At 31.9% G+C, this 26,834-nt stretch overlaps 2 protein-coding genes across 6 annotated transcripts; one reads left to right on the top strand and one right to left on the bottom strand.

The window, feature by feature from the left end:
- The first annotated feature begins 386 nt into the window (after positions 1-386).
- On the top strand, positions 387-5,927 carry LOC123003540 (kinesin-like protein subito). Of its 3 annotated transcripts, none has more exons than XM_044396353.1 (4): positions 387-677; positions 951-1,233; positions 1,285-1,525; positions 4,527-5,927. In XM_044396353.1, exons 1-4 carry the CDS (start codon positions 525-527, stop codon positions 5,836-5,838), a joined length of 1,989 nt encoding a protein of 662 aa, XP_044252288.1. In that variant the 5' UTR covers positions 387-524; the 3' UTR covers positions 5,839-5,927. The 3 variants fall into 3 exon arrangements, with proteins under 3 accessions (XP_044252288.1, XP_044252287.1, XP_044252289.1); XM_044396352.1 differs by having other exon boundaries at positions 387-686; XM_044396354.1 differs by lacking the exon at positions 387-677 and adding an exon at positions 704-860.
- A 3,494-nt stretch (positions 5,928-9,421) lies between these two features.
- LOC123004006 lies at positions 9,422-26,131 on the bottom strand. 3 transcript variants are annotated; one of them, XM_044397099.1, is made up of 4 exons: positions 25,915-26,131; positions 14,617-14,840; positions 13,478-14,568; positions 9,422-10,795 (listed from the first exon to the last, which is right to left on the bottom strand). In XM_044397099.1, exons 2-4 carry the CDS (start codon positions 14,689-14,691, stop codon positions 9,889-9,891), a joined length of 2,073 nt encoding a protein of 690 aa, XP_044253034.1. In that variant the 5' UTR covers positions 14,692-14,840; positions 25,915-26,131; the 3' UTR covers positions 9,422-9,888. The 3 variants fall into 3 exon arrangements, with proteins under 3 accessions (XP_044253034.1, XP_044253035.1, XP_044253033.1); XM_044397100.1 differs by lacking the exon at positions 25,915-26,131 and adding an exon at positions 25,476-25,846 and having other exon boundaries at positions 14,617-14,850; XM_044397098.1 differs by lacking the exon at positions 25,915-26,131 and adding an exon at positions 25,476-25,846.
- Between the last annotated feature and the right edge of the window lie 703 nt (positions 26,132-26,834).

Below are 26,834 nucleotides of genomic sequence, written 5' to 3'. Positions count from 1 at the left end.
GTGTAACAGCTTACTACGTTTAACGGAAAGCACATTTGGCGTGACGTTTAAATGTCAGTTTAATTTTTAATTAAGTTTGGAATAATTTGGGCCTGTGATTGTGGATAAAACGTTATATTGTAGTCGTGTGTTAGTCACGTTTTATCCACTTAAGAAAATTAAACACTCTTGCGTGGATAAAACGCTACCTAACACACTCTTACAATAAATAACTATTGTTTATTTTTGATACATAAATAACTATTGTTTTAAAAAATATAAAAATAGTTATGTTATGCAACTAATTATACAATTTGTTTTGTGTGAATTCGAACTATTGAGAATTCGAAGTAATGTATTCTTGGCGCAAGCGCAGTTCACTTCTACAGTAACTGTCAATTGTCAAATTATAAATTTGAAAAGTGGTAATGGTAACGGTGTTGTATGCGTGTAATTGTGTGCCTTTTTCCCGTTTACGTCTGTTAGTAGTGTGATTTGAAATTTTTTTGTTTGACAAAATTTTTTTTGTTCACACTACTAACAGAATGGAGGAATACGACAGTCTGGTATTGAGGGAAGCTTCCTTTTTGAGGGCTCGAGACCCAAGCATCTTGGCTTTCAATCGACCTTTAATTCCGGGCCCCAGGACGAATTTAGATAAGGAATTCGGTGAAGAAACTTCTCAAGGCGACGACCAGGTAAAAACTGTAAGCAAAAACACTCTTTCTTATCATTTTAACGAATGATTTTGAATTTCTTTCTGAGGCGATTTGCTCGTGAAAGAAAGAGTAATTATGTGTGATGGGAATTGTTCTTATATAAGTTTGAGTTCAAGTGATGAAAGCTGCTCGGGCGATGAAGATTTGAGGGTTAATTATAATGTTGAGTGTTTCTTCTTTGATTGAGTGATTGTGCACTAGCACATTTTACAAATTTATTTAAGATCTCTAAAATATGTTTTGTTTTTTTAGCCAGGAAATATTCGCGTATTTTTGCGTTTAAAAGACGGCCATGATCTTCAGGACTTGTACCAAATTGATGGGAACGTCCTCACTTCAAAGGTCCCTCCCGGCTCGAATTTCCTGAGGAACATTAAAGAAGAAAACTCGTTGAATAAAATGTACACATTTACAAGAATATTTGACCCCCAAACAACCCAAAGAGATGTCTTCAATTGTGTTGTGAAACCTAAAATTTTTGGTTTTATAAATGGCAAAAACTCGACCCTTTTTACGTATGGCGCTTCAGGCTCTGGTAAAAAATTTGGAACTGTTTCAAACAGCGATTTATGTACAGAATTTTTAGGAAAGACTTTTACTGTAACTGGCACACAGGAAAAACCAGGGATAGTTCCACGGTCTTTGGACTATCTCTTCCGCAGTTTGCCCCGATTGCCCAGTAATCCTCCTGCAAAGCCAACACCTGCAGGAACTGTAAAACCATTAAGTGAGTCCGAGTCTAAGAAGGAAAAATTGCTCTGCAAACATCTTCTTGATTCGTCTTTAGGGTCGGGAGATCGGACCCAACAAGTTGTGATGACCTACCGGTAAGTTCGCAATGTATTGTTTAGTCTCACATATTCCTGTTTTGATTTACATCTAAGAAAACGATTTTAACAAATAATTTCATTAAGTATTTTTAAATATTAATTGAAAAAATAATTTTAAATAATAAGTAAATAAACTAACAAATTGAAAATTGATCTATTAGAAAAATAAAAATAATGCAAAGAGTAAAAATTATCATAACAAAAAAACAACGAAATCATTATAGGCAAAGAAGCCAAATTTTTAAATTGGTCAAATTGGCCACGCGAAATCAATTTGATGAAATTTTGATAAAAAAAATAGAAGTAGTGAAAATTAATTTTAAACAATAACTTATAAAACATTCAATTAGGATATCATATAAAATCACGAACGATTGTAGTCGATAAAATTATTAAAGTTATTTTTAATTTCTTAAAAAATAATGTTTTCAACATATGACATTTTGCAAGAAAAAAGCGTGCTCATTGGACTGTAAAAATAAGTTATGACGTTTCATAAATTCTTTTTCTTTATTTTATTTTTAAGTTCTTTAGTTTTAGTGTCTATGTGAATATGATGATAATGTATTTGATTTTTCTTATTATTATTCGTCTTTGACTTTGGACTAGATCTCTTAGACTTTACTAAAAAACTATAAAGTTTTAGACGTTTCATAGTTTAATGCGATTATTTTATAAAATAAACCATTTTATCTGTATTTATTTTATAACAATAACTTTGTTGAAATATAGTCAATAATTTTTTTCTTACCTAATTCATCGGTTTTCTCATTAAACACTGTTTTCACAGTACAGAGTGGTTATAAATGATTTTCATCTAGCCAGCTGTGAATTTTTCATGTAAAATAAAAAATGCCGCTTTACGAAAATAGGGGTACTTACTTGTTGTAACTCAAAATTAAAAAATCGCCGTTTACTAAGCGTCCACTTCGAAAATAGACTTCAATTATAAACTTGTTTTCTTCCAAAGTATACATTATTATCAATTAATATTGGAAATTAGTTGAAACAATAAAAATTTAATTAACAACAATTTATTATTAATTAATAAGTGACCTAATGACAGAACTAGAGCTTTCAAAAAAGTAGAGCGGCACAAATAAAGTTACATGCAAAAAAATTCCAAAGCTGGCTAGATGAAAATCATTTATAACCACTCTGTATTTTTACCATCGTCTATATACAGGGTGATTTTTAAAAAATGGCAGGGGTTGTACGACTTTTATTTATGGCCCGATTTCAAAAGATAAAAAAATTAATTAAATGGCTTTCAGTATATGAGCTGACAATTTTAGAATTTTTCTAAATGTCATGGTATATTTTGGGCTTTTCAATTTTAAATTGGAACCCTTATTTTTCTATAATTTGGAAGGTATTAGTTTTCTTGGTACAGACATGTACAATATGTTTTACTTTTATTCAAAATTATTGTTTAAAAAAGTTAAAAAAATTAACAAAAGTTAATAAAACCTCGTTGCATGTCAAATAAGACAATGCCATTATTGTAATGTCAAGAAGTAGCAAATAAAAGAAACTATTACCAATATTTTTTAAAATTATTAATAAGAAATGACTATATGTTAATAACTACCTTTAAGAAATCAGAAAAACATCTAATTTAGAGTTACTAATTTATATTATCGTTATTTATTTATTTATTTTTACTTTTAATAAAATTATTGTTAGTAATTTTTTTTTATTGACACTATGCAACTAGATTTAATAAAAGTAGAACATATTGCACATGACTGTACCAAGAAAACAAATATCTTCAAAACTATAAAAAAATGGGCCCCTAATTAAAGTTATAAAGTTAAATATAGCCCAAAATATACAGGCTGTCTCAGAACTCACGCTCTAGAGAAAAATTTCATGTAAAATAAGATAAAAATGTTTAAAAAATTCTATATGTCAAAAAATTTTGACATTTATTTTTTGATATCTCACATTTTTTATGTCTATTTAATGATCTGATGATCTTGACAGTTGGAGACAAAATACTTTGGTCGTCACTTTTCTGACACTTTAATTCGAGCTTTAACGTTAAAATTAATGACAATTTCAAATTAATGACAGCTATTATATTTTACTATCAAAAATATGTACATACAACTTGTCAACTATGATTGACAGTAGCTAAAAATAAGGTTAACAGTCCTAAAGCATGCTTTACAATTTAATGTCACTCAAGTGACATTGATGACCAAAGTATTTTGTCTCCAACTGTATATGTTTTTTTTTTTGTATAATTATTTAGTAAAAGTACAAACATTTTGCCAATAAAAGCCACAAATAACATTAAACGGAGTTACAATTTAGGATACATCTTCCTTGTTTCCTCTTCTAATAGCCTGTAGCAAAAAAACTTGAAAAATTCTTGTTCCAACAGAAATAAGTAGAGTCAAAGTGCAGAATTTAAACTCATAACTTCGAAATTTTTATAAATAGAATTTTTTTAACGTTTTTTCCATGTTACTGGTATCTTCCTTACATGACATTTTTCTCTGAGGCGCGTGTTCTGGCGCACCCTGTATGTACTATGACATTTAGAAAAAATCTAAACTTGTCAGCTTATGCTACACTGTCCTCCAAAATTAACCGACAACTAATATTTTGCGATTTTTTACATATTTTTGTTATTCTTGTTTTAATTCAATAACATTTTTAGTTTTGTCCTCTACATGTGATACTCTCTACTTATACTGAGTTATGCGACAGAGACAAACTTAAGTTTTTACTGATTTCACATTATTGCCCATTATTTTTTGAATTATGTACCACATTTTTCATAATTTTAATTCTTGAAACATGAGAAAAACCATTACATTCCCAATTTCAATGAATGTTTGTATTAAGTAGGCCGAATGTGCCAAAACTCTTAGAGGAACTTTTAGAGACTAAGCAATGTGTAGAGACCACAAAAGATTTTGATTGTTTTAGTAATTTAAGATTATTTTGAGACATGAAATATGTGTAACATTTTTTTAATTCTTTTAAGGGCAATGCAGCAAAGACTCAGTAATGAACCCGTTGCTTTACTGGAAGGCCTCGACGAACTGTCATCGATCACCATTTGGATTTCTTACGCTGAAATATATAACGAACAAATCTACGATTTGCTGGAACCAAAGCCGTCCCAAGACAAACAGCGAACCAGATTGCATCTTGGGATGTCCAACGGTAAAGCTTACATCAAAAACTTGAGCAGCGTTAATGTAACATCGCCAGAAGAAGCTTACCAAATCCTCCAATACGGCATAAATAACCTAAACTACGCTTCGACTCAAGTAAACAAACATTCTAGTCGCTCTCACTCGATTTTAACGATAAAATTAGTGCAAATATCGCGAACAGATGGCAGTTGTTTCGTCAATTGTTTCAATTTTTGCGATCTTGCTGGTTCTGAACGCAGCAAGAAAACATTGAATGTAGGAGATCGACTTAAAGAATCAAACAACATCAATACCTCGTTGTTAGTTTTGGGTCGATGTATTTCAGCGGTGCGAAACTCCCAGAAAGCAAATGATAACAAGTTGGTGCCTTTTAGAGAATCGAAGTTGACTCAATTGTTTCAAAATGCTCTTTCTGGATTTGAAGATATCGCGATGATCGTGACTATAAACCCATCGCGAGAAATGTTCGACGAGTCACAACACGTGCTTAAGTTTTCGGCCCTCGCTAGCGATATAAGAGTCGTCGAACGTAGACCAGAAGGAGGGACAACAAAGAATAATAAAAATCCGCCAGCCGAGAGCTTAAGTGGAGATTATAGCACCGAAGAACTCTACAACATGATTTTATCGTTGCAAACGGAACTAGAAATTCAAAAGAATGAATACGAAACGAACCTGAAAATTGAAAGGCAGTATTTGATTGATGGCTACGATGAAATCCTTCAAGATCAGAAAAACAATGCCGAGCAGCAAGTCAAAACTGCTGAAGAAACTGTTAGAAGGCGTTACGAAGAGAAATTGAAGAATTTACAGGCGCATTATGAGGAAAAAATAAAAAAGTTGGAAAGCCAGATTGTTATTGAATTAAGTTCATCTTCAGACGAGGAACTTTCATTTGAAGATAAGAAATTAACGAGCAGTGCGCCGGAGACAACTGTGAGTGAATCTGCCAACTTTGAAAGCTATAGGGTAGTTGAGGAACTCCGAACTGAAAACACTAAATTAAAAGAAAGAATAAAAGAACTGGAGAGTGAACTCGAAAAGTATAGACAGCAGGGCGTTCGGACGCCAATTGAGGAATTTCAAATGTCGTCGGACACTTATAATGACGTTTTAAATCTATGGAGTCCTATTTGAAGTTTTTACAAATTAATTTTATTGTTTCATATTTTATAGTTGTGCCATTGTTTGTTAGGGTACTAATTAAAATATATATTTTTATCTTACAGGTTGAGTTTTTGAGCTACCTTATTGTTTTCGGTGATAGAAATCAAATATTATTCACAAGTGAGATAAAGTAAAGTCCATTTTTTTTTAAACAATTGTCAATGTCAAAATTCCCTCAAAAACCAGACTGTACTACCCTAAAATCTTTTTTTCGAAACAGTTGTATATTAAAATCTCCCTAGGTTAGGTTTGAGGTTATGTTAGTAAGTTTCAAGTGGAAGCAAATTTTTTACCAAAAGACAAGAAATAAAGACGGTAAGGACACGGAAACATGCAACTGCTAACCGGGAAAAATTTATTTAATGGGTAACTTAAATTTTTACTCATTTTCAGAATCTGATTCAAAATTTTTAGACCACCAATCGTCTTCAGAATCTGATTCTGGAGAAAGGTGAATCATTATTGGAGGAATATAATAAAATACTGGATTAGTCATGCAATTTATTGGATGCCGTTCTTTTTTAGGAGTTTTTATACAACCAAAATTATCAAATTCATGAAGAATTTTAACTGGTTGGTTTTTTGTCTGCATATATTCACAAAATCTAATCATAGCTATTTTTCTTGTTATGTTAAGGTCCAGATCCTTGCTTTCAGAACCTCATTTTTGTAAACGACTCTTCTTGAGATAACACACAATTTCACAATAATTTATTTGAACAATTATTATAATTCAATTAACTCGTACGAGAGCTACGCTAAGACTGACTCGTTATCGTATTACTTTCTTCAAAAACGGCAAGATTCACAAAAAAAACCTTTCGTAATAGTTCCGTTCTAAAAGGCCTCTGTTCGGGGCAGCGTAGGTATTCCTGCTATCTGCACAGAAATAATTCTAATACCAACCAATTCCATCTTCAACATTTTCTGTGCTCTTTAAGTTGTACTTTCAATTTTAAATTTAAAAGTAAATGCGGCTTCAGTAGCGCAAGCGCCTTCGTAACAAAACGGCTGACATTCAATTGACATTTTACGTTGCCAACGTAATAACATCAAATAACTAGTGGTTGATACCAACATGACAACACTTTGACAATTGTTTTTTTAAAAAAAGGACTTTACTTTTATTCTTCGACACTGTCAAAATTTACGGTTTTTCTCCCGTGTAAGGAAGTTTTGACAACTGTTTGGCATTTCTCAATACAAAACGTCAAATTATTTTTAACAGATTTAAAGCAAGTTTAAGCCTTGTTGACTCTAATTCGAAGAATAAAATGTTGTATTCCACTCGTTTGAGTGTAAATCGGACGCTTTATTCCACCTCGTGGATGGTAAACCACTCGTTGCACTCGTGGTTTAAAAATCCACTCGGTCAAATAAAGAGTCGGATTTACACTCAAACTCGACGAATAAATAACTATTATAGGTGATGAATGAAACTTCATTTTTTGGATAGTTGCACCTGTAAGATAAAACGTATATCACACGTGATCGAAATACCATTATGAAACTCGTGCGCAAGCGCACTCGTCGGTCAAAATTCTCACTAGCGTATAATGATGCATTTCTATCACTTATAATATAATGTACTATTACTTTTAATATCGATTACCCTAATTTAGTATAAATACATATTTTCAATAAGAAATGACTTTTTTCAACTAGGTATACAGTGTCTTTAATAGTTAAAAAAAGGTAAGCTAGTGCATTTAAATAAAAAAGACACTTGTAAAAATTCGAAATATTTAATACTAACTTATGTTAGCAATATGCCCTAATTATTTAGGGCATATTGCAGATTAGACGTAATCATATTTTTAGAACTTTCATTATTTTCTTAAGGCAAAAAAAACAAGCTTGGTTCCATACTTTTTGTTTACTTGTTATACTAATAGTATAACAGGCAGGTAATAAGCCTTTCAACACTCGTAAAACAAATGATTATTTCAATTTGTAAAAAAAATCATTATACCTACTAGAACTTAAAATTTTCAAATACCCGGAAATGATGTCTGGTAAAAGTATATACAGAATGTCTCACGTAAGACATTCGCGTCTAATATCTCTGTTATTTGCCAGCAGATCTTTATGAAATTTAAAATGTGGGCAACTTATAAGGTGGAGATTCAATTAGTTTAATAAAATTACCTCAAGATAAAAAAAATGTATTATATTTTTATTAATTTTTTTATATTTATTTTCTCAATTTGAAATTACGCGAAACTACTATTATATGGTTAAGCACTAAAAAAACAGACAAAAAATAACTAAATCACTGGTTTGAATCAGCAGAAATACGGCGATTATGTTGACCTAATTTTTGAAAAAAATTTATCAAAGTTAACTCTAAAACAATAGTACAGTGTCTCCAAATACCATTTTGTTCAATCCTGAAAACCTGTGGTAATTAAAGAACACCTTTAGAACTTTTATAACCAATGGTGGTACCGTCCAGCATCTTTTGTTGTATTAAACTGGTTAGTCCAATAAATGCAGTTTCTAAATTATGTTGTTAACTTTTTGAAGTTAGAGAAACAATAAACGTCAAATATTAATGTCATTGTCGCCTGACAGATAGAGGTGACCAAAATTTGGTAATATCGCCCCTTTTTTACAGCCGCCTATGATTTTTAATCTTCAGCCACTTTTAACAGTTTTATTCTTTTGACAAGTCAGGTGTAGGACGATTGTATTCTTCTAGTTATTTGTTTATTTAAAATATAAACATACAGCTGTCAACGAATGTTCAATTAAAAAATATCAATTATGCTTTGAGCGGTGAGTGAGTTTTGTTAAAATGTTTTATAAATTCAGTAGACCAAAACAAAATACCCTTTTTTTCCTGATATTTACGATTTTTTATATTTTTTTCTATTCAAAATATTTGAATAAGCGGACCGCGGGAATTATTATCCATGTTTTATCCGCCAAATCCCAAAATCTTAATCTATTTCGATAATAAATAAAAGATTAAAAGGTATAATTGGAACACCTTGCAGAGTACATTTTAAGACAAGTAAAGTACTGCCTTAAACGCATAATAAAATCACATTTTAAGGGCTAGGGTTGTTTTAGTAATGCGATATTAATCTTTATCCACTAAATATTCTACATTTTAAATTTCGTTAGGATCCGTTGGCAAAAAATAGAGATGTTAGATCCGAAAGTTTTGGGGAACACCCTGTATACAGCAGACTAAACCTCCATATGTTTTTCAATTTAAATACTTTCTAATACCATGCGATCAAAAAAAAATTACCGTGGGCGTTGATTAAATTTTACAGTTGGCAACACTCTGGGCTGGAAATTTTCCACACAAACTGAAAATGACCATCCTCCGTTTTCCTCTTGTACAGCAATAAACATTTTCTGCTCTAAAGTGAACATTATTTCACTCAAAAGGAATAAAACGCAAACTTGTCAAAGTTTCCCCTGACTCTGAAGGACTTTAATCGCCGTTATTTTTTTTTTGATCGCACGGTACATTACCACACAATTACACAAAAAAATAGAAAACAAAAATGTGACAATGAAAAAAAATCATATTTTTGGAAGTTTTAATTAAATTTATTAAATACTTTTTGCCCAAAAACATAAATTTTGCTATATACACAATGTACACATTTTCGGTATATAATTACTACGATTATCATTAACATGATACAAGGTAAACATTTAAAAATGAGAGTATTTTTTTAAATTTTCCATTTTATACAAAAAATAAGCGTATTTTAAGACATTTTTTACATTTTTTTTCATCTTTGATACTATTGTTCTATAAACAACTATTCACTAAACGTAATTCATCAAATCAAACCTTTCTATATGGAACATCCATCTTTACACAGATCGAATTAAATAATCCTCATTGCTATTTTGTAATTACGTTCAATAACTTAATAGTAAAAAGTCAAATAAAAAAAACACAATACTGGAAAGAATATCTTACATTATACTCTCATGGTAGACCCATTTACAAAATAGCAACATAAATAAAATCACGACAAACCCATAAAAAAATCACACAACCCTGTGTTCGGGACAAAAAGTCTTATAATTCTCCTCGTCAAACTCCCACTCCGTTAACCTCGCACAGCACACATGTGCCACCCTTACACACCCCCTCTTCAAACAGCAAATGTTCGCCCCCTTGAGATGGCACTTCCCGCACGCCACGTTACAACTCGTCCACACCGCCTCCTCTAAGCCAACGATTTTCGGCCCCACGAGGTACACCCCCTCCGACCACACGATGCAGTCCTCGTGCGCCCACACCTCGTACCCGTTCCCCGTCTCAGTGATCCCCAAAAACGCCTCCTCCTCCATCGAGTGCTTCCGCTTTTTCTTCACCTTCACACTTCCATCCAGCGTCCTCGCAATCTTCTTACTCTTAAACTGCTTGTCGAAGGGGTCGTCCAGCCGACGCTCGAACTCGGGACAATTCCCCGAGATGAAATACGGCCCGAAGAGGTCCCCGGGGGCCGGAATCGATGTGTTGAGCGTTGGACCAGAAGTTTCAGTCGCATGAGGTCCCCGTTTGCAAAACGCGCAAATCCAGGAGGTGTCTTTGGTCTGGGCGTCGTATTGGTTGCTCAAAGTGCTACAATGGAGTCCTTTGGAACGCACCTTGTGTCTGTATTCGCTATCGTCGTGAAATTTCTTCGTTTTGTGCGGTTTTCGGTCGGAATCGTCATCGTTCGTCGGCGTGTTGATCACACTCACTGAAAGAGGCGAATCACGAGGTCCACGGATTTGGATAAAAGGACCCCGCGATTTACTCGAACTAGCATTACTACCCGAATCGTAGGCGTACACGTCTTTCATTGCTTCAATTTTCAAGTTTTTCTTCGTTTTGGTCGGTTTCAGGGCAGTCTTACTACCTTTCTTGCCGAGTTTCTTCTTTGGGGTTGACTCGGATTGAATCCGTCTTTATAAAAAAAATGTCACAACAATTAATAATTTCAATCAAATAATGATGAAAAATAATACTTTAAAATAAACTATTTCCTACGTAAGTACTAGCTGACACTTGAAACAAATCTGATATCGCAAGCTAAAAGACAGTGTTGCCAACGAATTTTTTTGTCACAATTATATCCACATTAAGGTTGCCAATCTAATTTCAAAATCACAACCCACTTTAATCACAAATTTAATGAAACGCTAACAATGACGTTATTCAAGAGTGTTTAATAAAGAAATCTGTGCGTAAATGGGATTTTTTAGCAATAACTAGTTTAAGTTCTTTATTATAGATCTTATTTAAAATACGCGAGAACTTGTTGACAATACTGGGTAATCAGAAATAACTTTTTGAATTTTATTTTTAAATAGAGTCGTTTGTTGACAAGTTGATATTGTCAGCAACACTTAACAATTCAAATTTCACTAGAATTTAATAGCATTTTTTTTGTCAAATACAGGGTGTTTCACATAACTTTACGAGGCTTGCGCCTATTGTACGCACCCAAATATACAAAAGTCACAGAACACTGGATACAAAAACACACATTTATTTAATTTTTGGAAACCCATGACAGTAGTTGTCAAACTAATCACTGTTTCATTAATAGTCATAAACTGCAGTTTTTCAGAAACAATTATCATTTGTTCTATCAAGAGACGGCATGAATATGATTCTAGTTTACCTATCTTAATCACTAACTAACTAAAAACGTTGTAATTTTTTAAAGGGTGAACAAATTAGAGAAAATTATTCAATTTTTAAAATTTGTAATCGAGTTCGTATGGGAATATGTATTATTGATTGCATCTTATAGGCGCAGGCCTCGTAAAATTACGTGAAACACCCTGTATACTAATCTAATCAACTTAAACAGTCACGTAATATTATCATTTTGCATTCTCAACTTAGCACAAAAGATCGAATTTTCAGAAAACGTAAAATAATTGTTAAAACAGCAAGATTACGAATTGTAATTTAATTTGTACCCTCAGGTTGGCAACAAAATTTAAATCTTAACTAGGCAACCTTGATTATCAAATTAAAACTTGAGAATAATATACAACATCATGTTTTTCCACAGGCTTAAATTTGTTACCAACTTAAACGATTAATATTGATCACCCAGTATTAACATTTTGTATTTCTACAGCGTGTTTTAAAATGATTTTCATCGGGAGCCTATATAGGTAGTAATAAAGCGATCAGTAAATAATTCAATTTTGATCAGTATAAAATAATAAATGATCAGTGTTTAATTAATTTTTGCACAGTAAAAATAATAAATGCTAAGTAAAGCACGCACAGTATTTTATTGAAATTTGTTCAGTAAAAAAATCCAATTTGCCCAGTAAAAATAATAAGCGCTCAGTAACTTTAATCAAAATTAGTAACACAACATAAAATTTAAAGAATTTTCAGTCTTGGTTACATAACAATGTATGGCCCCTGCCCAAGAATGTTATTTTTACTTACTTGTACGTACTTATTTTTATATTACTGAATATTTATTATTATTGGAGGGTCGTATATGTATTAACAAGGGCCCCTGCGCAAGCAGGATTTTAGCAAGGGCTGGAAACTGTGCACAAATGGTAATCAGTTTAATTAGCGTACGCCACTCTTTGAACTGCTGTGCTCCTGATACCACAATTTTGTTTTTGAACGCTTTACGATATTCCGATTTTGCTCGGAAACATTTTGTTTGTAAAGGTGTGAATATTAAATTAATTAGTTTTGCTAGACATTTATTCATTGTCTTTACTGTGCATTTAATAAATTATTATTTTTACAGATCAAAAACACTTGTCGTTTAAATAATATACTGTGCATTTAATTTGTTGCCATGTAAATTTTTCTGTGCTCTGTACTCTTTTTGAATCAGATAGTTCTGTCAACAGTGACGGCTGTCAATTGAAATAAAATAATATTTGAGGTTATAAATTCAATGTTTTTTAAAGTGGCATTTATAATTTTGCATGGAAATTTCAGAGGCGACTAAATGAAAATCCTTTTAAAACACGCTGTGGTATTTTAATGCAAAAGAACTAATATGCGGAAGCCAAAAAAATAGTTCTTACATACAAGCCGCATCAGAACAAGCCAGAGAAAAATACCACATACGATAGAGATACCAAGAACAAAGTAAAAATGTTAAAAAATTCTATCTACAAAAATTTCAAAATTATGAGTTTAAATTTTGTATTTGACTCTTATTTGTTTCTGTTTAAAAAAAAAATCCAAGTTTTTTTGCTACAGGTTATTAAAAGAGGAAACAAGGAACCTGTATCCTAAATTGTAACTGTGTTTAATGTTATTTGTGGCTTTTTTTATTGGCAAAATTTTTGTACCTTTACTAAATAATTATAAACAAACCGATAGAATTTTATAAACATTTTTTCCATGTTCCTGGTATCTTATCTTACTTGAAATTTTTCTCTGGGGGGCGAGTTCTGACACACCCTGTATACCGTGACATTACAAATGATTGTGATTGTTGTTAAATTAACAACAAAATTCAAATCTTAATATGGCAATATTAAGTATTAAACTCAAACGACACAATTTTTAATTGTCATTTATATGTATTCATTGTTGCCAATAGATTTTTCGTCACAATTAATTGTATTTCAGTGAATTGAATACCTTTGTTTCCTTTTGCCCTTCTTTGGGGATTTTTTTAGAACGGTTAAATCGTTCGAGGTTGAAGTGACGTTATCTTGACTCGTCGTTGCCATCGATAAATCCTCCATTTTGGTTTCATTGTCAGTCTTGAGAGGATCACTCGTGTCTTCAATACCGGCAAACATTTCTTCTAATTTGTTTTCAACTTCGACAAATTGCGTATTGGTGGCTTTTTTAGGTGCTGTTGTCGAGTCACTTTCTTGCATATTTTCATTCGTTTTGATCACACTAACTGAGACTGCTTTTGAGTCGTGTGTGACCTCACTGGTTTCAGGTTTCGTTTTTAAGCTTTCTTGAACCATAGCTGCTATATTGTCTATAGTTTCCGATTCTGAGGAAGTTTTCCGTCGAGTTTTCGCAGGTACTTCTTCCTCGAACGATCTCCGCCTTTCGGGAATCTTCTTTTCTTCACTTACTTCTTCATTGTCGTCGATTTTGACAGTGCTTTGGTCTGGAAGTTCCTCTTTCGTCACACGTACTGTTTTGCTCGGTTTCCGTTTCCTCCTCGACTTATTGCTATCTAAGCTATCTTCATTGCTATAGGGCGAAACAACTTCGTCGTTGGTGGGCGTTGGTACGTTTAAAATACTACTAGAATTACTGTTTTCGTCATGCGAACTCGCTTGTACAATCACACTCCTCGTTTCACACTCGTCGTTCGTTTTCTCGAGATTCGGATTGAGTCTCTCCAATATCGAATCAACACGTTTTTTCGAATTTTTTTTCGAATCCGGACTGATCGGTTTGACGTTTTTCACTTCAACGGGTTGTATGTCCAAAGCACTCGCCGGTAAACTGTTGATTTTATTCGTATCGCGCACACTTAAACTAATCGGAGTTGTGAGTATTTCGCCGTTTTGACTGCCGTTTCGAGTCACTGATAAATCCACACCGGATCTGTTCAGCATCTGTTCCAGGCCGAAAATATGCGAAGTCGGCATGGTTTTCATCGGTTCGGTAGTTGGCGTGTGCCAAGTTGGTTGATGTAAAAGGGAATGTTCATTTGACATGTGAGCGAGTTGAGGTTGCCGACTTGGGAAATAGTTCGGTACCTTGAAATTGACGGTTTTAGATTCAATTTTGCATATTTGAAAACTTACTTGAAGGTGGTTCCAGGCGGGATTTGTTGGAGGCGCGGGCCTACTGTGGGGATGATGAGGAGGGCCTCCCGACATTTTGACAGATGCACAAAGTACTTGCTCAGTCTGGTGGCATAGTAGCGAGAGTGAAGAATACTCAAGTTGAGAACCTTACTTCAATTTATTATGTTTTGCATAAAAGTTCGAGCGCCTGGTGTCCAGGCTAGAAGTTTTTTCATAAAAATCTGAAACAAACTAATTCAATTAGACGTGGTGCTAATCAGAAAGACAATGGTGATGACTTAAAAAAATAACTTTTTCAAAAATGTGTAGGTATCGAACAGTGTAAAAGAAACTTTTCTTGTAGTGATAACAGAACCAATTTTATAAATCCCTTCAAGTCTGTTTCTTCCATTGCATACAACCTTCATCGTTTTCGTTCTCTTTTTGCAATGGTTCAAAAATGTATTTAAAATATACAGGGTGATTCAAAAGTGTAAGAACATCTCTTGGGTGGTGATAAAGGACATCTAACTGAGCTAAAAGTTCCCATGACATAAATTATTTGAGCCTTTTTTCACGAGATATAGCTCTTCAAAGGTTAGATTATGGGTTAAGTTTTTGGTCGTTTAGAAGAATATGTAATCTTGAATTTAGTTAACAGACCTCTGTTGAAAAAAATCACCAATTTGTGTCTTGTGGTGTAAAAAACATTTAACAAAATAGCAAATTCAACAATAAATTAAATCCGACAACATCGGAAACAAAAAAACTAAGATGCCTACATGACAATATTGAAATTGAAAAAAAAAGGCTTGAAAAAAAAATCTGAATCCATTTTTATGCTTAGTTGAAAGTCTTCTATCACCATTTGAGTGTTGGTCCGACACTTTTGAATCACCCTGCATGTCGGCGGTTTACACACGATACGATAAAGAAATAAAATTGTGATACATATACAGGGTGCGCCAGAACTCGCGCCCAGTAGAAAAATTTCAAGTAAGGTAAGAAACCAGGAACATGAAAAAAAAATTAAAAAATTCTATCTGTCAAAAATTTTTGACATTTGACATTTTTTTGTCTATTTAATGATACTGATGATCTTGTATATGTTTTTTTTACAATTATTTAGTAAAGGTACAAAAATTTTGCCAATAAAAGCCACAAATAACATTGAACACAGTTACAATTTAAGATACAGCTTCCTTGTTTCAGTCAAAGTGCAAAATTTAAACCCTCATAACTTCGAAATTTTTATAGATAAATTTTTTTTTAATTTTTCCCATGTTCCTGGTATCTTACCGTACATGGCATTTTTCTCCAGGGGGCGAGTTCTGGCGCACCCTGTATAACGCTAGAGAAACAAGAGACAAAAAAAAGAACCGGTTCGTTCCGGTTTCTTTCAGTTTTCAAAATGAGTGCACAATTTTTCGTCTTATTTGCTTGTTGTAATCTTTTTTTAATATTTGACCATTCTATAGACAAGATGTAGATTAACAAGTGAACTATGAGGTATTTTCTTTAAAGTACCTATTTATAAATGCTCATTTTAGTGCTTTGTAGATTTTATCATTGTTTTTTTAAGTTTCACGAAATTGCATAAATTGAACTTTGACATCGTTTAGCCAATGTTTTATCTAAGAAAACATTGTTATTAACTTGTTCAAAATTTTGGCAAAAAATAAAAGTTTAAAACGTAAAATTCTAACAAATCATATCATGTTTTTAGCTAAAGTACCGTGTAATCAAAAATTATCTTGCTTAAGGGTGGTCATGGAATTAAAAAGGTCTGTCGTTGCTTATATCATACTTTTGAAATAATTCCATCAACTGACAGAGGCGCCATAACCTACGACAATTATTTTAAAATCCATGACCACCCTTGATCAAGATAATTTTTGATCTCAGGGTACTACTAGATTTCCTAAAAAGCAGTGCCTAATATGACGGCAAATGACGTCAGGAAAAAACGGTCCCATATTTTTGAATTGAAATGAGATGGGGTCCTAAAAGACGGTAAACACCTCGTAACATTTTTTATAAACAAAATGTGATCGCCACCGTTTTTGTGACGTCATTCACCGTCATATAATTGTCGTAATATTACGGCACCACTTTTTAGAAAACCTTAACTTAAGTGTTTGTAAAAAAATCTATTGGCAACATTGAATTATTGGTAATCCTTCCAATTTGCTATTTGTTGAATATGTTCAACCCACGACTAAACCAGAGGTTGCCCCTTAAAATTAATGTCAATTGCCTATAGAAATTTGAGTTTTAAATAAATAAAGATTAAATAATTAAAGATTTTAAGGAAAAATCGCAATCATTTACGGCCACCCGGTATAAATCATTATAGTTACAGATTTGTCAACAAGAAATTACCACCTAGGATTTGAACTTTTAGGAAAATTACGTTTTTCATGTTGTTTGTAACTAGAATTTTCAGAAGTAGTTTTGTATGCCTAAGGTTAGTTGTTGTCGGTTGACGTTTTCTGTCAACCTGCTGTCAACTATCAATTAAATTATGCATACAACCTGACAGGTGACTAACCTAAATTTTGACACTAGTTACAATATCTTTTGTTTGTTTATCCCTAAATCGTAGGGAGTAATTTCTTGTTGATACGACAATAGTTTTGTCGTCAAGTAAGCCACAAGTTTGAAATTTTATAATTTGGCAACATTAACTACTTAACACAAGTCACAATTTGTTGGTCAATTGTCATTCTTTTTCGACAGGCGACCGCTGATATCATAAGTTAGAGAATTACTATCTATAATAAAATGTAAGTCTCATATCTTCTGCCTCCACATTATCCAATGTTGCCAACCGAATTTCAAAGTCACAACCCACTTTGCTCAGAAACGTATTTTTAAACGAATAATACTATAGGTAAGTTTCTCGAGAAACTGAAAAGTGAAAATGACCATTCACCGTTTTCGTCTTGTACAGCAATAAAAAAATTCTGCTCTCAAGTGAACATTATTTCACTTAAAAGGAATAAAACGCAAACTTATCCAAAGTTTCCGCTGACATTTGATGTCAAAAAGCAGGATTGCCATCTGAAGGACTTTAATCACCGCCTACTCTAATTTTTTTTTGATCGCACGGTATGTGATTTCAAATTAACGCAATTGATTTCCTTTATTGTTGGTCAAGTGATCAAAACAACGATTTATTAACAGTATCTCATTTCGCTTCCAGGTAATCTTTCACAAAAAGTTTTCACGTTTTGTTTGTTATTAACAGACATTAATCAAAAAAGTATTTATTTATTCCAATTTTGCATTTCAATTCACAATTTTCAGAATTTTTGACAAGAGGATTAAAATATTTTTTTCAAAATGTAAAATTAAAAAAAAAAGGATTTACGTCCTTTGTATTAGCAGGGCCAGAAGTTGTAAGCTATTTGACCTCAAAAAAATGCTGTTGTACATATTTTTCAGCTAATTTTTATTTGTGATTAAGATTCAAATAAAATTTTTACGTATTTAAAGGTGTAAAAAAAGTGCAATCAATTAATATTTTTTTACACCTCCTGAAAGCCAATTTTTGGTTGTACATGATAGTAATATCTGATTTGTTCAGTCTCCAATTATAAAAAAAATAAATTCATTATTATTAATAACACACAGTGTATGGTTGACTTTTGAAACTGTGTTTTTTTACTTTCTGACAAATTACAATTTTTCCACATAGCAGATATTAGAGAATCAAAGAGGTTATGTTTTTAAATTCGTAAGCAACCAACCGACCAATCTTGTTACAGCAACAATTTACATTAAATTTGTCCAAGACTTCAAATAGTACCAAACTCTTTTATCAATGAGTTATGGTACAACGTTAATGACATTTTAAAAATACTATCCACTAAATTCTATAGTGTATAATTTTGATAAGACAACAAAGTTTTTTTATTTGTAATTAAATGTTATTACAAAATTTTATCAGTGACGTAATATAGTTGAACGCTATTAAATAACTATCTACATAAATATTTCATCAGTTTTGATGTATCACATTCAAGTTGAATAATTCACTTTGAGTTCTCAGAATACATTCCAAGATAAAACATTTATATTCATTATTAATCTAAAACAAAAGAAAATAGTTCGTATTCAACATCAACAAAATCAATAAGCAAAGACTATGATGCTAATAAAACGATAGATACTGCATTATTATACGAGTATACAGTAATTCATTCTTTATGGGAAAATGTCTAGAAGTTATTGCAGTCACTCGACCTATGACGCAGATCAATAAATATTATTAAAGTAGGATGCATTTATTTTAAAGTTAAATTTAGGTAACAGTAATTTCGTTTAACTATCAATAAAAAAATATGGTTCAATAAAATTTTCCATTAAAATCATCCTTAACTTAAAAAAACGATACAAATCGATAGTTCTTAGTGCTTCAATAGCAAGCAGTATAATTGTATTCATTATTTGTTGGAACACAAAACTTCACTTAGTTCGCCAAACCGAAAATCTTAAGGAGTAACATCAACAAAACTTTGCAATAATGAATTGATTGATTCGAAGTGATGATTCATTGAAATTAAAATTCTTTTCTCTATCTTTACTCTTTTTTATTATTCTTTCATTCTTTGAATTGTTATGATTTTATGACTATTACACAAGTACAGCATGTTTTAAAATGATTTTCATCTAGTCGCCTATAGAAATTTTTTACATGTAAATTTTTCTGTGCCGCTCTACGCTTTTTGAATCAGATAGTTCTGTCAACAGTGACAGTTGTCAATTGAAATAAATTAACATTTGAGGTTAATTGGATTCAAAATTTGTTTAAGCGGCATTTTTATTTTACATGGAACTTCCATACGCAAAAATCATTTTAAAACACGCCGTATTATAATAGTATATTACAACCAAGATGGGAGATATGTTATCACCCCTAGGGCTCAAGTTATCTGACCAACAGGCACCACAGTCTCGAGGTTAGATGAAGTCCTAGAGTATAATGAAGTTCCTATCGAGGTTTGGATCCTGTTTTATTTACAGACACAGTTTCTTTAAATAATAAAATATCTGTTGATGAATTGACTTAAATTACGTTTTTGACTTTTGATGGGCTCGCAACGCAGGCAATCCTACATAGATCACTTCCCAACCAAGAGAAGGAATGACGTATTACTTGACCTATAATAAAAGGTTAGGAATCGGCGTTTTACTATAGTGATTGTAATTAGAAATGATTTAGATCTGGAGACATTGTGGGTTGGGTTTATCATTACGCAGACCTGTGTCTAGATTGAAACTAAACTTATTCGACAACATACAGTAGTTTGTTTCCAAATGTGTCTTACCTCTTAGTAATGCCTTTTATTTATTGTACACATATAATTTGTATAATCTATAAAAATGTAGTTTTTAAAAAGGTATTTCAAAGTAAACATTTTGAAGAAAAACATTGATACAATGACAAACATCCGGTACGGTGGTTCAAAACAATGTCAAATCTATTACAGAATATTTACATAATTAGATTAGATATCCAATAAAGAGAAAAACTGAAGAGCACCCAAGACGCATTTAAGAAAAATAGATAAAACAGAAAAAATCAAATTAAGCAAAAATCGCAAATATGCAAATTGACAAACTGCATAAATACTCTTCGCTTTTTTAGTTTTAATAGGCTTTGTGACAATTTGTATGAAGTATAAAGTTTCATTAATTTAAATTTTGTCTTTCTTTTTTATTTAATTTTAAAGGTACTACTTAATAAGAAGTTCAAAAAAAGCAATGTCAAATTAACCGTTATTTTTATCACTGATATACAGGGTGCGCCAGAACTCGCGCCCCAGAGAAAAATGCCATATATGGTAAGACACTAGGAACATGGAAAAAATGTTAAAAAAAATTGTTTATAAAAATTTCGAAGTTTAAAAAATTTCAAAAATAAATATTTCGAGAGTTTAAATTTTGTAATTTGACTTTATTTATTTCTGTTGGAAAAATAATTTTACAAGTTTTTTTGCTACAGGCTATGCGAAGAGGGAACAAGGAAGCTAAATAATAAATCGTAACTCTGTTCAATGTTATTTGTGGCTTTTATTGACAAAATTTGTGTAGCTTTACTACATAATTGTAAAAAAACATATACAAGATCATCAGTATCATTAAATAGACATAAAAAAATGTCAAATGTCAAAAAAATGTCAAAATTGTCAGAATTTTTTAAACATTTTTTTTATGTTCCTGGTATCTTATCTTACATGAAATTTTTCTTTGGGGCGCGAGTTCTGACGCACCCTGTGTGTAATGGTGTCTCAAAATTAAGACATTCCGAGTTCTGAGGGTTTAGGAGATCTTACCGGGGATAAAAGACAAATTGTTAAAAAAATCGACAACCTCTTCTTACAAAGATATCGAGGTCTGAAAAGGCAGACTTTGCATCAAGTGATCTTCAAATAAAGGCTAGGAATGTTCTTGGAACTGTAACTTTAACGCGAAGTAAAAAAATACTCAATTTTCGCAAATGGTCAAGAAAGAATCTGTATAGTTTTACTTCATCCAAGGGGTACCCCTCACAATGGTCCGCACTCAAGATGCCTTTCTTAATTTTGAGACACTGCAAGTTTGCAACTTAATCTACAAAAATCGATTTGCATTTAAGAAAATTATTACACGTTTTATTATAAATCACTTAAAAATAGAAAGCTTCGGATTTACTCACTTTAACAATTTAAATGTTCATAATTTATTCTTAAGTACTAGGTTTTGTATTCATATTACCCAATTCAAGGTTAAAGGTTATTCAACTGTTAAAAAATTCGAAAAATTTGATATTTTGAGCTTACATTCTAAAGTAATTAACGGTTTTATGAATGAATACGTACTTTCACATCATCCGAATAATTTATATCTGAACTGATTTTCACAAGGAATGTTTCTCTGAACGTAGATCAGTTATAGTAATTAAACTAGTCATTTGCGCATTTACTTATAAAAATGATTCAGCTAATTTGCACATCGCCTATGTCAATTTTCGTATTTAGATTTAGACTATGACGTTTAGAAACCTTCTAATTAAAAAGCAGATAATTTATTATTTATTTGCCAATAATGTACTTGTGAGTAATTTTTTCTTTGTTCCAAAAGCTACATTACACTAAAATTAGTCACAACATACAGGGTGTTTTGTTATTCCAGGACCGAACTCAATATTTTTTTCAAAAACATAAATGTATGCCTTATTGATAAATACTACAAGATACAGTTTTGTTCTTATAAGTTTGCCCCGCGTTGTATCATATTTTTTTGTAGACATTTTTAGATACAAAAAAGAGAAAATTGTGGTTTACGTTATCACTGTTAAAATTTACTACTTACCAAATGTTTTTACATATTTTTTGTACAAATACACATTTTTACTTGTTTTTCTCAATATTATAAAACCGGTTTATTGCGCATAACACACAATGTGTATGATCAAATAATTGACTAGTTTACCAGTCAAAAAGGTTTTACAAAGAAACTCTTTTTCTTCTATTCTTCTATTACATTTTTTTATTAACATAAAAAATTGAAAACAATTGAAGAAAAAAGGCTTATCAAGAGCCGTTCTGAAAATCTCATGAACCTACCTATGTCAAGTAAGTTCAATACCTGTCACTTATCTGTCATATTTATCAATTTTTGAAATAGGTCTTGCGTTAAATGTGGATTAAAACTGAAAGTATTGCCAAAATTCTCGGAAACACCATTCCGTGTAATGTTCCACTTACCTCTGTAGTATTACCTTAATGATTTGTCATTGGGACTCATTGCTTTGTTATATTTTGCAAAACTGGCTTTGAAAAAATTGGATAAGAAGTAAGACAACCGATTTACATTTTATAACCATCGCCATCGTTGACTAATTTAATTGTATAAAGTTGTTACAGTGTACTATTGCGGAGAAAATACTTTATCATTTTTTCTGACACTTCAAAAAAATATCATGTACACCAAGCATTAATGTCAAGTCAACATTGATGACAATTTACAATTATTGTCTTTTCTCTTGTCAAAAATATGGCATCTTTTACCTTGCTTCTGAATATATTCTGTGCCGTGCTTCTGCAGAAGCAGAAGCAGAAAGATTGGGTACAGCAAAAAGTACTGTTATACATACTATGTATGTATATTTTGTCAACAAGTGGCGAAGAACGTTTTAACAATTGTAAATTTTGACAATGAATGAAAGTAGTAAAAAAATAATAGCAATAAACCAGCCTAATGCTTGCTTTACAACTTAATGTCACTCAATTGACATTGACAACCAAAGTATCTTGTCCGCAACTGTACAAGATGTTTCACATAATTTTGCGATGCCTGCGCACAATGCACGCACTCCATTATACAAAGTCACAAACACTAGTAATAAAAAAATATAATTATCTTATATTTTTTAATCCTTGACGATGGTTGTCAAATTACAATTTAACATTCAAAAATCAAACAAAACAATTTTGTATTGAAACAACAAAACAAAGGACATTAATACACTGTGTCCGTAAATGTGATGATCAAGTTGGCTTTGAAAAAATGTCAACCTCTGAATGTGTCGCTTTTATTATGATACTGAATACTGATAACAGAAAATATATTTGACATTTGTGACAAAGACAAATTTCAGATTTACTGCATTTACTGAGGTTGACATTATTTCAAAGCCAACTTGATCCTTCAATCATTTACGGACACAGTGTATAAGGGTGTGTTTAGAATTAAAAATTGAATTAATAATAGAAGAGTGCAGGAATAGTGTAACCCAGAAAAAAAACCTTACAGTACTGTTATTATAAGTAATGCTACTTAACTCCAATACAGGGCGATTCAGATAAGATAATGAGCCTGACGATCTGGCGATGCAACCCAAAAAACAAATTTCATTTACGTCTTTGATCCAATTTGAATTAGAATTTGCAAGTTGAATCCAAGTTATCATCTTGTGTCACTCTGACATCAGAGCAGAAAACGATTATTAATGTCATTCAGTTCTCGCGGAATGATAGAGAAATAAGAGAAGTATTTTCGGTGTAAACCCAATACAAAATGTATGAAACAATGAAACATGAAAGGTAGGCAAACAGTTTTTTTTATAAATCATAAATTGCTTGTCAAAGCACTATCAAAGCAACATAAGATAACTTGGATTGCAAATGCAAATCGTAATTAAAATTAGATCAAAACGTAAATGAAATTTGTTTTTTGGGTTGCATCGCCAGATCGTCAGGCTCATTATCTTATCTGAATCGCCCTGTATGTTGGTATAAAATGTTGGTATAAAGTTTGAGAGTCACTAGTATCATTTCTTTGTTAACATAAAAATGTATTGTTGCAACAAATAAAAAACCTATCCAATGACAATAAAAGAGAAGTCACTTCATAGTTTTGATATTGTCATCATTTAATTTAATTTTTTTATCAAAATTCAAGATCTTCTGTATCACTTTTAATGAAATGGTTACCAATAGATTTGATTTGTTTTTTCTTGATTTATTTCCAGATTTATGAACATGGATGGGAAATATTAAAATGGTATGTATGTACATTAGTTGTCGTGATTATGATTTACGGCGAAGCACAGTAAGATAATGAAAGTAAAATTGTTGTAGCAAAAAAAAATCTTTGTACCTTTACTAAATTATTATAAAAAAACATATGTATACAAGATCATCAGTATTATTAAATAGACATAAAAAAGCCAAATGTCAAAAAATAAATGTCAAAATTTTTTGACAGATAGAACTTTTTAAACATTTTTTCCATGTTCCTTACTTGAAATTTTTCTCTGGGGCGCGAGTTGTGACACACTCTAAATTTCAACCACAAGACCCTGCTTAATTCTAATCTGTATGTATATCCTAATGATGACAAAGAATGTTGACATCATTTTTTACTATTTTCTTGAAGAATGTACAAATTAAAGAAGACTACAATTTTTCAATATTTTTAATCGAGTTCGTACCGGATTTGACAGTGACAGGCCTCGTAAAATTATGTCAAACACAATGTATAGTGCACTATTTTATGAATAATGTTAGGGATTTGGAAATGTTTTTGCGACGACTTTTAAATAATGTTAAACATGATTTTGCATATAAACAGGACATTTTGTGTGTTAAAAAATAACTCATACTGAAATTGTCTAGATTCGGTAATCATTTAAAAATAAAATAAAAAATAATAACAATAACCTAATATTTTTTGTTATTACCCGAACAATTTCTAATTAAAGTTAAAATAACTGTTGATAAAAACGCCATTTCACATCTTCAAGATTTTGGAAATCAGTAAGAAGAAAACCTAGAAACTACAAAAGCAGGTACATACAATAAGTGCTTCTTTAATACGACCCTGCCTTTGTGTATTTTATGACGACCGTTGCTATTGGTTGTGGTTTAAAGTTCTAAAGGGAATTAAAGAACAGCTGTAAATTAACAATACGTCCAATTTTACGTGATTTTGTTATAGATTGCTTCTCTGTATATTAAAATTATGTATAAAAATGATATGTAACAAAATCGCCTTTCTGATCTAAATTAAAGGCACCGCCCTGCATAAATCATTTTACTGTGTCAAAAAATCTATTCTTGAAGAAAAGTTAAAAACCGGAAGTAATATTTCGGTTTTTGTTCTTGGCTTAGTAGACATGTTATAACATCGCCCCCTGGACCATTACCAAATCAAATCATCGAGGTTTAAACTCATCGATGATTTCAATGATCCCGTCCGCGTATGGTTCCCTTTAAATCGCGTAGAGCCGAATTCGGCCACATGGCGTTTCCGCACTGTGACACTTCGAGTGAAAAATCGAATTGATCCAGGGCCGTATTTACTTTCGCTAGACCAATTTGACTTACCTGGGCGCCCAAACGGCCCGAATTCGTGGCTGTCACAAATAATAAACGAATAAATCACAATTTATATAATCCCGACGTCAGTTGGGGCTTTTGTTGGGTTTTACAACGGGTCCTCAAGTGATAATAAAGGAACCGCACAAATTCGAAAGGTTGAATCGATGTTTGGGAAATAACACACTGTTGACTGTCGAACTTTGGCACTCCGTGCTGGGACTTGGGACGGCCGCCTCGACCCGGGGGGCTTTCAGATCATTACAAACACTCCTCAATTAAACAGTGACTGCTTTCTGCGCGAGAATTTTAACGATTTGGGCGAAGGCACGGCCATAAAACAGCCGACTTCGAACAATGGCGGACCCGGTTTTCTACATTTTTGGAACGGCAACGCTACCTGGCGGACGAATTTCCGCCGTTTGTCAATTAATTGATTTATAATTACCTCACTGGTGGTGATTTAAATCATCGTATTCGTGACGAGACGGCATGTTTACCCAATCTGCTACATTTTATTGCCCAGATTCAAACTGTGGTTTTCACTAAATCAAGTGAAAAAAAAACTCCCACAGAACTAGATAAAACTAGAATTAACTAAACACAACATAATCTACTCATAGAACTTTAAGCTGATTTCGATGCACCCAGTAATTGCTGCCTATTGATGTCAACTAGACTTTTGTTACAAAATTAAGTTATAAATAACCGTTTTCTAAAATGACAAATTTAAAATCTTCAATTTTCTTACTTTCATGGTAATAGTACCAATCTTTTGCAACGAAAATCTCTATTTTAAGCATGTTCAGCCACATAGACTCCATTTCAAACCCATAAGAGCACTCACGCTACCGCCCCCAAAAATAATCTTTTTTTGGTCTACGATCTATTTTTTGAGGTGGTTTTGACGTGGTTGATTTTATTGCTCATTTTGAATAATTTTAAAAATGGAAGGAGTTATTATACTACATACATACTAAGTACATATTTATTATTGGCTTAATTATGGTATTTTAGTTTTAGTTTTTTTGGAACTGCAGTGGGCCATGCCATGTCATTAATATTTGCTTTTCTGGAAAATAATAGAAGTAACCAAATTAAAATTATTTTTGAAAAGATACTTTTAATGATCTCCAAGAAAACCGTAAATATGGATTGATATGTAACATGTAAATATTGACTTGTTGCTTTTGCATATTTTTTATACTTAAAAAAAGGTGCAGGATCAACATGGAGAACCCTACAAAAATAAATAAATAATAAAGACAAATATTTAGAAAATATTTTATACGATGTTTAAGTTTCTCCTGAAATCTGACATAATTAAAACAAATTAATACAGTGTGATTAAAAAGTCTGTCTATTAAG

The sequence above is a fragment of the Tribolium madens genome, unplaced genomic scaffold, assembly GCF_015345945.1.
Source record: "Tribolium madens isolate multiple individuals breed KSU strain unplaced genomic scaffold, Tmad_KSU_1.1 Scaffold_1;HRSCAF=32;Tcas5.2_LG8, whole genome shotgun sequence".
Taxonomy (NCBI): domain Eukaryota; kingdom Metazoa; phylum Arthropoda; class Insecta; order Coleoptera; family Tenebrionidae; genus Tribolium; species Tribolium madens.
Note: the sequence above shows the minus strand (reverse complement) of the source record. Positions and strands in the feature narration are given on the sequence as shown.

Bases quoted from the DNA above. Each gene is read 5' to 3' on its own strand.
- LOC123003540 (XM_044396352.1), top strand. From the start codon at position 525: ATGGAGGAATACGACAGTCTGGTATTGAGGGAAGCTTCCTTTTTGAGG. The intron at 687-950 runs GTAAGCAAAAAC...TTGTTTTTTTAG, and splicing joins GCGACGACCAGGTAAAAACT to CCAGGAAATATTCGCGTATT. The intron at 1,526-4,526 runs GTAAGTTCGCAA...AATTCTTTTAAG, and splicing joins CAAGTTGTGATGACCTACCG to GGCAATGCAGCAAAGACTCA.
- LOC123004006 (XM_044397099.1), bottom strand. From the start codon at position 14,691: ATGTCGGGAGGCCCTCCTCATCATCCCCACAGTAGGCCCGCGCCTCCA. The intron at 14,569-14,616 runs GTAAGTTTTCAA...GTCAATTTCAAG, and splicing joins CCGCCTGGAACCACCTTCAA to GTACCGAACTATTTCCCAAG. The intron at 10,796-13,477 runs GTATTCAATTCA...TTTTTTATAAAG, and splicing joins AAGGGCAAAAGGAAACAAAG to ACGGATTCAATCCGAGTCAA.